The 16337-nt window shown below is 29.2% G+C and overlaps 1 protein-coding gene across 1 annotated transcript in view; it reads right to left on the bottom strand.

Annotated features, from left to right (window-relative positions):
• Positions 1-16337, bottom strand: part of LOC142322996 (uncharacterized) — a 1447060-nt gene that overhangs the window by 44676 nt on the left and 1386047 nt on the right. The window contains exons 11-12 of the mRNA XM_075362093.1: positions 9411-9615; positions 4654-4842 (exon numbers count right to left, since the gene is read on the bottom strand). Of these exons, the coding sequence (XP_075218208.1) occupies positions 4654-4842; positions 9411-9615 (394 nt within the window). The remainder of the gene's footprint in view (positions 1-4653; positions 4843-9410; positions 9616-16337) is intronic.

Below are 16337 nucleotides of genomic sequence, written 5' to 3'. Positions count from 1 at the left end.
TGTTTTTAAAAGAAAAACTCATCCTACCGTACAGATAAATGGAGTTATTATCAGAGCACAGGAATCAGGTTGGATGGACGAAACCTTAATTTTAGATTGGATCAGGTGTGTATGGCAAAAGCAATCAGCAGATTTACTTAATAAAAAAAATACCGGTATGCTAGTAATGGATAGTTATCGGGGGATACGACTGATAAAGTGAAAGACATTTTAAAAAAAGGGTATGACAGACCAAGTAATAATTCCAGGCGGATTGACATCTCTATTGCAACCACTAGATGTCTGCATTAAAACAACTGTACAGTCAATGGATAGCTGATGAAAATTTCTTTCTCACACCTACAGAAAGAATCAAACGCCCAGATTTTAACCAGATTTGTGTTTGGATAAAAGATGCTTGGGAAGGTATCTTCACAGAATTAGTAAGGAAGAGTTTTAAAAAATGCGGAATATCTAATGAACTTGATGGTAGTGAAGACATTCACCTTTGGCAGAGCGATGTGGAGACTACCGGTAACTCTTCTACACACATTAACAGTGACAGTGATTAATTAAAAAAAAATCCCATATTAAAAAGTATATTGAAATGATCCTTTTCAACATGATACTTTCTTTTCGCTTTACTGGCCTACTGATTCTGAACTAAACTAGTGTTTACGGTAATTAATTATTAATGTAATATTAATATTGTAATTTAAATGAACGAATTAAATGCTTTACTTTCTGAATATTTTCATATTTACGTATTTTTTTACCATATCTGTTGCATTTTAAAATACCAGTATATACTTGATTTTTTTTTTTTGCTCTTCAGTCCGGAAAATCGCGGTGTGGGGCTTATTCCGTGGCGGGGGTTACTTCAATAAATATGGTATGTTAAAATTTTGATCAATCATAGATAATTACATAAAGACCATGTAGTTTGGTAAATACAAAATATTACTTATTTATGTACTTAAATTACTTATTTCTGTTGAATTATAGTACCTACCTGACAGGAAACAAACCTAATTAATTTACAAAAACTAGACCAATGTTCAAAGTAGATCAGTACTGATCCAAATTTTCTATAACGACAAAGGTATTATAATAGAAAAACATACACTATGTTTATATCTTAATAGTACTTGTATTTTCAGAAAAAAATTAGTATGGTTCAAAGTGGTGTAACTGAATTAACAAAAGGTTTGTGCATCAACTAAAACAAGTTACAGAAACTGTTACAAAAATAACTGTGATGTAATATTATGAGGTCAATTTACAGACTGAAAGTGACATTTAGACACAAAAGATGTGTGGTTATAAGGATAGTACTTTGTCTTGGATGATTAATAAATAGTAGACAGTATCATGAAAAAATTATATCGTTTTTAATTAAGGTTGTAAGTGATGTGACATGAACAAAAGAAAATCTTGAAAATTGCACAATCATTATTAAGGATAATAATCATCTCATACCGAGCTTATAAAAAATGTAATTAACAAACTGGTTTCCTGTTATCTTCTCCTCTGAGCTGAATGTATTATTGTTACAACAATGTGCCAATCCCACCAAAATGTAGGTGATGCTCAGCCCTACGAGTAACATCTTTATTCTGTTTTCAATAAACTAGCTAAGTAGTGAATATAAAAAAAAGTAACTCTGACTATTGATTCTTGTATTTCCAGGAACTTTACACATGTGCCACAACAATAAAAAATATAGTACAGTTGTATATTTGTAAATATCAGTATTTTTCATTAAGTTCATCCTATTTTGAAAAATGAACATAAAAAGTTAAATAGTAGCTACTTACAACAATTTATTGAATAATCCAAATATGCAGTAAAAACTCTAAATTGAAAGCACTAATCGCTATGTTTTGTATTATAGTACCTCAAATGTAATGTAGTTAGCTACGTATGTATTTAGCTTTGTAAGTACGGTATTTTATCACTAATTACAATAATTTTTTGTGGCTAAACAGTATGTCTCAGCTTTCTATGTTGTTATCAAGTTGTCATCATCAGTTTCATCTTCTATGTTGTTATCGAGTTGTTATCATCAGTTTCATCTGAGTTGGATTTATTTGAATCACTGTGGTTTCAAATTATATCATTTTCAGAACTATCCAATGCTTTAAACAGCACTTCAAGAATGACTTTTTTAACTATTTCTGATGGCAAATCATCCAAGCTTTCAAAATCCATTCTAAAACCATAGCTGCTGGTGCTCATTTAATTTTCCTGCTCAGTGAAAGGAGATGATCATTTTCAGTCAATTACTAATTGTATTATGCATGAATACAATCTTTAAAGTATTTATTAACCCTGACATCCAGTGGTTGTAATTGACTTGTCATACTTCCAGAAATTACAACTAAATCACATTTTCCATTTGTTGGTCTTGTTTTAATGTTGTCAGACAAATAACCATGAAAAGCATCCAACACTAACTAATGTTTCATTTCAGAAGTCCACCTGGTCTATGTTCCCATAAACAACCTAACCAATGTTGCATTAGATCGCTCATCATCCAGGCATTCTGTTGAGCTCGAACAATTATGCCATCACAGAACCTTTCTTTAGGCACAGTTTTCCTGTCAGAATTATGTACGACGATAATTTGTTTCCGTCAGCAATAGCACTTAACGTAACAGTTACTCTTACTTTCTCATATCCAGTTGTTTTTACAATTTCTTGTTTTTGTCGCTTTTCACTTATGGTGTAATTTAGTGGCATATGAAAGAACACAGCAAGTTCATCAGCATTACCAATTTGACTTTCTTAAATCATAGACTAGAGATTACATAATACTGATATTGCACTAATTTCTGCTTGTAATCCGATGGTAACTTCTGGCAAATGGAGATTCTGCAACGCAATGACAAACATTGCCTTTTCATGAATTTTTCACAAAATCCATGATTAGCTTTAAATTGAAAACCATTATTCCGGGCAATTTCCCTGGCCTTTAACATCAGTCCACCTCTTGTCACTGGAAGACCTTGTGCAGAGGTCCTTGAAATGGGCCAAAATAGCAGCATCGATTTCCGGATTTTTTCCATGTTTTGGCCCTGAAAAAGATTTCTTAGTTCGTTTACATGCATATAATTACTATTTTATACTGCACCACCGGCGCACATTCATTTTGTTTATCGAGAACTGCTTACTGGAGCATGATTTCCAATCTGTTCAGAGCATAAAATAACCTTGTGTTTAAAGTTTGCATCACATGTGAAACAAACTTCCAACAAACAAACTGTTGATGAAATGGTTAGAGAAACACAACGTTAGGTAGAACGAGTCGGTTATGAAAAAAAACAGACAGATTTACAACTACAGTAGTATACTGTACGCCTGTTCAACATCAAATGGAGGTTAGACAGGAAACATGAAAGAACATTTGTCATCATGCATAGAGCACATGCACAAATTCTAGAACGATGACTCATCACTAAATTATGATGTCAACAGCGATAAAACTGCTGAGATGTAAACCTCTTTGAGATGAGTCATCTTTCTAGAAATTTGTGTACGTTCTATACACGATTACAAATGTTCTTTCACGTTTCCTGTGAATGATGTTGAACAGGCACACGTATTCTAAAACTTCAGTTTTAAACCTATTAACTATGCGTTTATTTCAAATAGCATTCAATGTTTATTTCAAATGGTATTATTAGCATTGTAAAGATACTATTATGATTACTGCTGCTAAAATAAATGGAAAAATGAAGTGAAATTTAAAGAATCGATTTAGTGTTGGGTTATCTCCAACTGAAGATGACCTGACACTTTGACCCTTTAATGTGTAAAAAAAAAAAACGGTGCGTCTTCAATTCGACGCAATATGGTATTTATTAAAAATGCTGTTCCAGTGTTGCAATTAATAATTAAAGATAGAAATCATCATAAGCACACCAAATTAATTAGAAATGAAGTGTAAATGTACCAATTTGTATAATATGTATTTTTCAAATCCACTGATACCTAATCAGTTATTAAAATAATATGCCAAGTAAAGTATTACTTTTGTCAGATAATAAAACTGATAGTTATCATGGTTAATTGGATTAAAACTTATGTGAAGTGTATTACACAAAACCATATATCAATTGCTTACTATTAAACCTCATGTGCTCGTCATTTCATTGAACACAAAACTACTACAATATCAAATAAATCATATAAATATAATGGGGACTTGTGATTGAAATTGCAGAGCTAAACATATAGCATTTTTTAATAACACGACAATAAAGGAAAACTGGTTAGCAAACTAAAAGAAATTAAAAGAAAGTACTGATGAAATATTCCCAAAACAAATCTAAAGAACAAATAGTTGTCTTAGAAGGAAAACTATTTGAGAATGTACAAGACTACACTTCATTTATACTCATACATATCATCCTCATTCATCCTCTGAAGTATTATCTAAACAGTAGTTACTGGAGGCTAAACAGGAAAAAGAAGAAGGAAAACTATTACATAGTTGTCCTTTTTATATTCAACTATCTCATCCAGAGACAATTATTTCCATTCAATCAATTGTTGAATGAGATTGTTGTAACAATGTTCTCTACTTGAAAATAACATGAGCCAAAAGATTCCTCTGTGCCATCAGGACATTGAAACATTTAACATTTAAATGGCTATAAATGTCAAACCTACTTGAATATTATATATTTTAAGGATGCTTCCTGCAGGATGCAAATCTTCCCACACTTCTTTGTCACGTTCCATTTTAAAAAGATGTGCATCTTTTGAATCTTTAGCTTCTTTAAACCATGAATAACCATATACCTGATCCCTGTCAGCTTTTTCAATTGGCCACATACAGCGTATTGTTAAATTCTGTCCCTGGAACAAATAAAATTATATGAATTATGAAAATCTGAAAAAGTCTTGTTTTCTTAACAGTATATGTGCTTACCATCAGCATTTATAAGTTAATATCTTTAGTAACAATTTTCAATCTGCATAAAAGAAAAAAAATGGTTAGTATTTTAGCTGGTTTCAGTTATAAGAAACAATGAACCTAATTATTACTATGTTTAAAGGAGAAAATTTTGATTTACTTTTGAAAAAGGGAGAGACTTTTTGAATTTAATTCTGATTTACAATGAAAAAAAATTAGATAATAGATCTTATGAACAAATTGGAATGACATTAAAAACTTCTTGTAAATATAAATTAGCAAAGATTTTCATAAACTTAAATTCCAGAAGTTTACCTGGACTGTAATCTGACCACCAGAAAAACTGATTATGATTATATTTAACTTTTCTTAGTGTTAAAGAAACAAATTGTATGCCTTAATCTCATGATTACATATCCTGGGTAGAGTATATAGATAGCATATTGCTTTATATTTTTATACATAAAAACATTTGGTAGAATTATATAATGTCTTAGGAAACATTCATGCCATGATATGTCAATTAATTTTGTTGTGCATTGATAGTGATCATTAAAAAGAGACTTGTCTTAAGAGTCCACCGATCTGATGGAAAAAATTGAGTTTTGTTTCCCATTAAATGAAATAAATGAAAATGTTGAGAAGAATTTCCAACAAAATGAAAAAAATAATTCAATTAAAATGGGTAGGAACATTACTGATTGTTAGGAATGAGTACAAGTTCTTAAAATAAATATGAAATACTATGTTGACATTGTACTTATGTGAACAGCTGTTTTGCTATAATCCATTGTGAGAAGTAGATTGATAGAGTAGACTTCCAGTAGTTTTAATAATGATTCTTTATTCCCTCACAATCCTTTTTCCATTTTATCCTTTATTTTAATTAAGAAATTACAAATGTACTGTAATTGTTGATAAGACACATTGTTCAGTATGGAAAATGTTTCTACATTTAATTAGAGCCAAAGTAGCAATTTTTAATGGCCAACCACTGGAAAAGTTTTTTTTAAATTCTTAAACAAGATGTAAAACTCTGTTCTTAAATACATAATAAATAAACACTAAGCTTGTCACCAATATTAAATATTTATTTTGCTTTTAAGTTAAAACGAGTTTTCTAGATACAAAAAATGGGCTGTCAGATCACTATTTGGTACTCATACATATAAATCATGTAGACTAACAATTAGAAAATTAAAAATTGTAACTTATTCTTGTACTGGTATTTATAAGTGTACAATCTTTGCTAAAAATAATAGTCACTTATTCTTAAAAAATAACAATATCAATTTTCATCAAATCACACAAAGGAACTATTTTTGCAAAAAGAAAATAGAAAATAAAAGAAAAAAAGAACTTTATTTATTTACACATAAAATATTATAGTTTAATAGAAGATATTTATTTATTTCTGCCTTCCAAAAACTAGTCAAAAAGGATGTTTTCATTAATTTTTTCAATTTTATTTTGAAAAAAAATTATTTTATTATTTCATTTCAGTAATGGAAAATTTATTAGATAAATTAATAGAAAACTGATTAGAAGATAAAATAACATATCTATTTTTTACAAGTACAATGAAACAACTTACTACGTAAGATTAAAAGTAATTAAAATGATTAGTATTGAACACAAACAATTTGAAAAAAAATCTCTTTAAAACATTGGCTGCAGTATTTTTTTTAACGCATGTAATTTTTGTGCATTGTAAATTTTCATTATCCAGTATTCGTGTTTCTGGTGGTGCATTACAGGACACTTGTATCTTGTAAGCTTTTACCTCTTTTAACACTAACTGTCCATTATTGACAAAACTATTTGTTAATTTACATTTAAATGGTATAGTATTGGTCATCCACTTCTGGTTGGAATTTTATCTTTGTAATGTCAAAATCTTTCTTCAAAATTACTCAAAATGACATAAAAAAAAGCTGACAACACTTAATTGTAGGACTTTCCCATCACGCGGCTTTTTTCTGATGCATGGCTTATACACACAACATAATTTAAAATATTTATCATTTTATTTAAATATAATATTTTTTTGTTTATTTAGTTCAAAGATTCTACCTAAAGCACACACGCATACTGTATTTCATTCACGTGGGTATGGCGGTACTAGCGGTCACTTTAAACACTTTTTTCACTAAATATTTTGAAGTGTAAAAAATATTATTCATTTATTTAATTCTACCACTCACCTGTGACACCACAACATAGCAGATGACTACAGCAGCTAGTGCTACACTAGTGCTCCTTGTGGTGAAAGGGGCTACTATTGACGTAGTGTACCCACATTGCAAAAAAATATTTTTTGCAAATAAATTTTTTAATTGTTAACAAATGTGCCCAAGAAAAATAAGACCTTAATTAAGCAAAATCTCAAGATACTGAGAGTGACCTTGCTCAACAGCCTCAACAGAAATTATCTGACCAAGTTTGATCAAAATTGGTCCAGTAGTTCTGAAGACATAGGTGATTTAGAGGGCGACACCAAACATACACATGATGTACATGTGTATGTTCAACAAACAAACTTCTAGAAAATTTCCATCCCATTTTTTGGGTCCTTAGGTGCCAAACTTTAAAGATCTGGTGAAAACCACGTATGCCCAAACTGAACCGATAACAATACTTTTCCTTCTAAAGCTTCTATAGCTTTGCTATAGTGCTAGATGGGAAAGTAAAAATAAATGAGGAGGAGAGATGATAAATACACCTGCCACACAGAAGGGAAATCAAGGGAAGAATAGATTGCCTCATCGTTAATGCTTGTACAGGACATATGTAACTCATACTGCACTCAACATGTTAAAAAAAGATACTTTTCTGAGAGGATATGAATTTATTATTATTTGGTAGAAAAAAAGTTGCGCTAGCAACGAAAAGGGGGTCGCAAGGCTGAAATTATAATTTTTTAAACCCAACATAATTTTACATTGAACAAAACATTGTAAAGAGATTGATTACATTTACCATATTATAATTGGAATCATAGACATAGAGTAAATTGCTAATTCTGTGTAAAAAAAATGAAGCATAGGTTTGAAGGTTATTTAATGATTTTTGAGTTTAGATTACCAATAATCAATTTTCTTCTCATTCAAGAGTTCTTTGAGGCATGCTCATCGTAGTTTCATACCTAAAGCCCAGTAATCAATAACTATGTACAAGTAAAGAGTTATTTCTATTATACTAGTGGCCAGATTCTATAACAATAATTAGAACTGATTATACATATATAAATTTCGTAAACAAACTGGATCTGAATTTACTCTCGGTAACATTACAAAAATGATTTATACAACAAAATTTTCCCTACTGACTAGAAAATTATGCATTGTTTTCCACAGAAAGGGAAAATTAATGTATTATTTTATAATAGATGTTCCTGTTTGCCTTATTGCTGAGACACATGTAAACATACATACTAATCAAGAGTTGTTCCTTTCTCTGTGAATAATAATTATTACAAAGCCAGTCACTTATATGAATACAATGAAGGAGTTACTTGTAAGACTGAATATCACCCACATTTTGAAGAGCATGCAGTACTATTTCCGTAAACTGAAATTAGTGGCAAAAGGCAACTTCATTCCTCAGTTTTCTTATTGGGAACTTTGTTTGTTTGGGACTTTTGTTTGTTTATTTTTTTGAGACTTTATTTTGTTTAAAATCATTACAGTTATGGAACTTAAAAAATAATTTAAAAAATACTATAAAAAAGGAGAAAAGAGAATCCTCTGATGTTAACCAAAAAAACAATCATCTACAGTGTGAGTAAATGAATAAATGTGTGAAATAATGACTACTAAAGTGCTACATTTTTTTTTTTTATAAGCAGGAATTTATTATTCAGTAATGTTTCTGTTCAAATCCCAAATATCTTTCATCTAACAAAATGCAAAACAAGTTTCTCTTCTATTTTATTTAATGATTCATTGTTAACTTCACTTTAATGATTAACCACGTAAGATAAACTTATACTTTACTATAAAAATATGATATGACTGTACATAGGACGACATTTCTATGTTTTTGTGTATTTCTTGGGGTATCAATGAATTCTCAAATCATTTGTCTGTCTGCCATCAGACTGTTATTAATTTCAGTTTAGTTTAAAAATTGATAGTACTTCTATTTTAACTTAAAATATGCATTGAATAACACTATCACTGCATAAGGAAAACTCTTACATTAAAATCTTTCCTATGGCTCTTGATGAAATATAAACATTAATCACTTTTATAATTTCTAACTCATGATGCAGTTTAGAGAAAAACTTTCATGAACAAAAATAAAATTTTCAATTTTTGTGTAATATTTTTTTAAATGCACATTTAATCAGTTTGAGTATTGATTGAGTGAACTGAATTGATTATCAAAATATTTCTAATAAATGTAAATCAATAAAAAAAGTTACATTTAAAGTTTAAAAAGAATTTTCGATTAGTTAATTAAAAGTAAATGTAGTAATTTTACAGTTAAATAAGCAAATAAATTTAACCTTTTCAAGGGTTACACTCATTGGAGTTACTTTAACAAGAGGAGGTGGTATGACTTCTAAATTAATACTTTTACACTGTTCAAAACCCCAATCTGTCACTTGACATGTATATTTTCCTTCATCTAAAATATCTGCATTTTTAATTCCAAGAAGTGCTGTGTAACGATCTTTTGTGTCTCGTGGAAGCAATTTTGTCCAAATATTCCTATAAAAAAAAGAAAAAACTTAATGAAACACAAATATTATTTTTTCACCAATATAGAGAAATGCTCTTAGAAATAGAAAAAGTTCAAAAATCATATCTAAAAAAAAAATGAAATTGTAAATAGCTGTTCTCTAGGATTGTTTAACAATCATCATTGGAAGATACTGAGGAATTTGCATAAAAAAGCAAGCAATTAATATACATGAAACATAACAATAATATGCTAACTTATGTATATATATGCTAAATTTGTAAACAATAAATTTGCAAAGGACTACAAGAACAGTATTTTTACTTATGTTTATAAAATTAAAATAACTTGACTAAAAACAATGCATTTTTTTTTGATAATATGTATGAAAAACACTTAAGTTAGCTTAAAAACAGTCTGAACTACTTAAACACTCAGCTTAGATAGCTCAACATGGCATACTAATATATAACATTTACATTGGGAAAGATAAAGATTTATCTTCAGAGATGATTTAAGTCAGAGATAATATGAATTTTAAACCAATCAAAGGAATGTGCCTTATGTACAAATTTAACCCTGGCACTTAACAGCAAAAGGGAAAGGAGAAAAAAAGGAAAGAATAAATAAATTTAGGCATAATTTGTTAACCCTTTATTTATGAACAAATTTAAAAATAATTATTTAATGAGAATGATACAAAACTTTCATTAAAAGACGCTTAGTAGATTAAAAATTTATAAGGCTATTAGGTATTGATTTCTTACCATTATTCAATAATGAAGTTTCTTCTTCATTATTAATAAACTAAGTTTCCCAATTAACTAATTCATTAATTTTTAAAACATTGGTTTCTAATAAACTTAACTGTATGATCAATTACTAGACAATGTTGAGGCCTATTGCTGATTTCTCTGGTCTTATATATTTATAATGAACCAGATCATGATCTTTTGTTACTATAATTTTAAGCTGGAATTTATATTAACATAATAACAGAGAAAGTGACCATAACCTAATATTATCGAGAAACTGGTCACAAAATTAGAAACCAAAATTATATGATTTTATTTTTTTTTATTATAATTGTATATCCAGCTTTTAAGTTGGAAGTTATAATAAGGCTAATGGGTATGAAAATTTTGTAGTAACTGTGTCATTTTTTTACTTCAAATTCAGTGTTTAGTGTTTTTTATGTTTCTGGTAGAATTAAATATGTTGATGACAATGATTTTTTAAAGGTAATGAATGATGACTGTAACATTCACATGACTAAAGCAACAAAGCTCAGAGTGGATACTACCATTATAAATATTGACTTCCTTTTCATTAGCACTCCATACCACAGGCCAGCTGTAAAGAAATTTAAGAATGCAAAAATGCATCCATTATTGCACTGAGAAATCTGTCTAAAAATTGACTGCAAATACTTAGAACAACAATAAAATATCTATACCATCATTTTTTAATAATTAACAGTACTGTTACTTACATTTTTTTGCCTAAAATACATCTTTTTTTGTGCATAAAATGAGGCCTATATACACAAATTAATTACATAATTTAAACCAATTTATCACAAAAAAATTAAAATTGTTGTAAAAAGCTGTCAATAGCTTATGTTTAATTATCACATAAACATAATTTAAAAATAACTGTACTAAATAATTTCACTTGATTTTTACTCATCTATGAGTATATTAATAACTTTTACTCATATTTATGGTTACAGTCTCCTGTCTTACAGTGTAACAACTACTCTAGAATACATTTATTAAATATTTTAATTCAGTTTACTAAATTTATTCTTTGTATTACAAAAATAATATAATTATTAAAAAATATAATAATTAAATTTATAATTTATATTTTTAATTAAGTTTATTAAAAATTTTAAATTATGATTTGCTTTTCTATTAATGTGAATTATTTTAGTAAAACATTATTTGATTTTATCCTAATGGTATGAGATTTGAACACTTGAGACCATAAGAGAATACAACCCCACAAAGCTTGACACTGCATGAGTGACATTTGCTGGCAAACAATGGTATGAGTTCAGAGATGGTTGTGGAGAATTCAAATTGGGCTGAATTATCATACAAGTATTCCAGTATTACCATATAAAACTGATTAGAATAGGATGTGCAGTAGATAAGGTCAGAAATTGCAACCTCTTATCATGCATGTTAGAGAGAAATGTATTACTGGTCCAGGATATGTTCTCCACTATGATATTGGCTGTAGTCTACATGTATGGTCTATATCAGCATTTCTCAACCTTTCAGTATTTGCGACCCAATTTTCAATCATAATTTTCATCGCCTTCCCCCCTCACACAATAACACTGTATATAATAATAATGTATTTTGACGCTAAAGCTAAACTACAACCTTAGTTACAAACCATACAAATTGCCAAGAATAAGTAAATTTATTGATATTTGGCAACACTGATCTGCTGCATTGACATAACTAGAATCGATGCCTCTCTATTGGTATATGTCTTACATCCACCATATTGGACATTCTCATGGCTTTGCAAGAAGTTCTGATCTATCTTGAACATTCTGGAACGTCTGCGCAAACATGTGTAAATGCTACACCAAGTTCAATTCCAGCCAGTCTCAGTTGAGTCGATCCTTCTATTGCTACTGAATCTATCGTGAGTGTGTATGTTGCAATTTGCATTTTAATTGCAATTCACGGTATTAAATATTCACAGCAGTAGATTTATACAGAATCGTGGATAAATTTTTAAGTGGGCGTAAGGGAGCATTAGACAATAGTGAAGCACCAACAAGTGCACAGATGAGCATGATTCCAAAAATAAAATCAAGAAAATATCTCAAGAATACTTAAATTTTGGGTTTACCAGTATTGAAGTAAATGAGGAAGAAAGGCTCCTGTGTGTCATTTGCAGACAGCATGAAACCTAATAAACTTAAACAACATTTGGAAATGCTTCATAGTGAGTATGTTAACAAACCCCAAGAATTCTTCAAATTAAAATTAAAATCATATGAAAAACAAACATCATCAATTTTACCAAAAAATTGCAGTTCATATCTCTATCAAATGATACTGTTGCCCTTCGAATTGGTGATAAAGCTGAAGATGTACAGCATCAGCTTTACAGGAAGCTGAATGACAGATTGTTTTCAATTCAGCTTGATGAGGCAACAGATAGCAATACAGATGCTCATTTCACTGCCTATGTTCAATTTTGTGATGGTATGTCAGCAGTAGAACTACTTTTCTGCAAACCAATAGAACTCAAAGCAACAGCACTCGCAATATTTGCTATCTTAAATGATTTTATAAACTAGGCAAACATAGAGTGGAAAAATTGCGTCGGAATATGCACTGATGGTGCTTGTTCAATGTCTGGAAGATTCCAAAGTATACAAACATTCGTGAAACAAAAAGTGTTTTTCTCCACAGTGTGTCTGGACACATTGCATGATCCACAGAGAAGCTCTGGCTTCCAAAGAAGCGAGTCCTGGTCTGAATATTGTGCTAATAACTGTTGTAACCATAATAAATTATATAAAAATGAGACCCCCAAAATCAAAACTCTTTTCTGATTTTGTAAAGACATGGGTGCAGTACATTCAGCATTACTATTTTATAGCAAAGTAAGATGGTTATCACGTAGGAAATTTTTGCAACATGTTTATGAATTAAGAGATCAAATTGCCATTTTTCTAGAAGAGGAAAACCAACCAGAAACCGAGAAGTTTCAAGATGGTTTATTTGTGATGGAATTGAGCCACTTGGTTGACATATTCGAGAAACTCCAAGGAGCAAATACACAAATAAAACTTTAACACTTTAATGATAAAAGTGATAAAATTAATGCTTTTTGTAGAAAACTGGATTTGTGGAGCAGAAATTTAAAGCAAAAAATCTAGAAATGTTTGAAAATGTGGATGAATGTGTTAAAACTTACAAGGCTGAAGAACAACATGTGAAAATTGTTTTTGTAACCATTGAAAATCATTTAGCCATGTTGGCAAAGTATTTTCTTGCTGACGACAACTTGATAGCAAGTTATGAGTGGGTTAGGGATCAATTTCAAAATATTACCAAAGAGCTCTCAATAGCTGAAGAAGAAATCTTCATAGACTTCACAGCAAGTGGCGAAATCAAAACACAATTTAGTAATAAATCGCTCTTTGAATTTTTGGGCAGGGGTGGATGAGTTTTCTGCACTGAAAACAAGAGAATTTTGTATACTATTACCATTTTCAACATCCTACCTTTGCAGAACCGGATTTTCTCTGGTGGCTGCTTTGAAGACAAAATATAGATCTCAGCTAAATATAGAAAAAGGAACTCTGTGTCTATTTTTAATATTAAGCCTTCCTTTGAAAAACTTTGCTCTGCAAGTTAGGCCCAAGGACATCACTAATAATTCTTAATTTGTTTTTAATTTTGTATTGATAAGTTAATTATTTATTAAATACATCATGCAGTACTGATACAGTCCTATTTATAAGTGTATTATATCAGTGTAAATGTGTATTTTATTACTTATTATGTCAGAATGTATTTTGTTTTGCTTTCTTTTCAGTAAATTAATAGATTTTTTTAATAATATTTTCTTTTCGATATGCTCGCGCCTCCCATTTAATGTTATCACGCCCCTCTAGGGAGACACACCGCATGGGTTGAGAAACACTAGCCTATAGAATTCTCCCTTATGCTTTATAATCTTTTCTGGTTAGAGCTGACAAAGGAGGAAGTTTATGACATCAAATCTCATACTATTTATCAATTGGAGGAGCATGAGCAACATATCCCTGGAATCTTTACTGAAAGTTGCACACGTTCCCAAACATTTACTTGTTGAAAATATTGGAGTCTAATTACATTATAAAATATCAGGAAATTTCTCACAGTAAGCTCCAAACATAATCTTGTTTCACTAACATCAACTAATGAATATATGTTAATGATTTAAGATAGGGATAGGGATTACACAATCAACCTCTATTATATATATATATATATATATATATATATATATATAAAGAAAAAAATTGTGTTAATGGTTTTTGGTATAATTTAACAGCACATTACATCCTTACATCAATTATTTTTACATCTTTACTCAATTTAAGTCATTAAACTCTAAAATAATGTAACAAGAATTTTTAGGTTTATTGCATTAGTTTTAATTTTAGAAGGGAATTTACTTTAGAAGTAGTCCTTTTCCTGATAATTATTTTATTTATTAGGAGTGAAGTATGTTTATACCTCTTAACACAATACCACTTAATATATCATTTAATTTACTTCAAGTACAATAAATATTAATGTATTGTTCTTGAATGTAATTTAATTACATTTGATTATTAACTACATAATACTTTATTAAAAAAAAGAAGGAATTCTTTTAATGGCAAACTGAACTAAATTTATTTAATATATTTTAAAAATATATGCCTTACATCTTAATGCTTTCAGCAGATTTACAATAAAATTATTCTATGAAATATTTTGCATCTACGCTGTATACTTTTAAGGAATTATTTTAGTAATAAAACGTTTAGCAAAATCTAGTCAGTAAAAATATTAATTTAACCATATGTTATTACATGGTATTTACTAAATTAAATCTGAATCTGTAAATGCTGCATGTGTTAAATATATGCAGTACGCAGGTCAATTCAGTGTATATTTAGGAGATAATAACTGATACACCACATACTCTTAAGCAAACCACAAAGCTTGTTCCCTGCTCACTCTCTCTCCAAGAGGCTACACTATAATACAAGATGTTCTGGTTTACAGCTTCTAAGCTTTACCAACATAGTAGTCTTAGTGTATATATATATATATATATATATATATATATATATATATATATATATATACACACACAAAATACAGATATTTTACATAGAGTAGTTTATTACACAATCTTTGTATAAATTAATGCTATGACTTCATTAATATTTGAAACTGGTCTTTATATTATTATTTATTTTGTTCACTATCTTAAAAAAGAATATTTTTACAAAGAAAAAATATATTTAATCCACAAAATAAATAATCTGAAGCTTAATCATCAAATAATTTAAAATTACAAAAAATCATAATCAGTAGTACGTTATGAACAGTAATATACTGTTCAACAAAACTCATCACTATCCTGGATTGAAATATTAGATGTTTGATTCAAAATTAACACTAAAAAAAAAAAAAAACCATTAAATAACACTAAATTTCAAAAGCACTGTATTATCACAAATTTATTTTAATCAAAATAGGTAATTATAATATGAATGAATGTCATTACATAATGAAAAAAATAAGTTTTTTATTTGCAATGTAATGATCTCATTTAAGAAAGATTCTTGGAACAAAAATTATCGTCACTAAAAAGATCCTTATTCTAAGACACTTTTCAGAAAGATTGGACAGCTGTCATTTATTATCCAGCAAATTAATCTGGGATTGATCTCAAAGACAAACTGTACAACCCAGGACTTCTGCTACTGAGTGGAGATGATGTATAAAATGTGATAATTTTCAGTGAAAGGGTACTTTAATTTGTTGCCTTATATTGTCTATAAATATTTTATGTTTGTAATGTAAATAAAGTATCTGATTTACAAGCAGTACTATCAGAGCTTTATCTGAGGATAATAATGTTCATCCGCATATGGTCCATATGGTAACCAGATTACAGAATGAAGATGTTTATAAGGCTGTGTATTTATAATGTTGATAAAATTATCAAT

The sequence above is a fragment of the Lycorma delicatula genome, chromosome 4 (assembly GCF_047948215.1).
Source record: "Lycorma delicatula isolate Av1 chromosome 4, ASM4794821v1, whole genome shotgun sequence".
NCBI lineage: Eukaryota > Metazoa > Arthropoda > Insecta > Hemiptera > Fulgoridae > Lycorma > Lycorma delicatula.
Note: the sequence above shows the minus strand (reverse complement) of the source record. Positions and strands in the feature narration are given on the sequence as shown.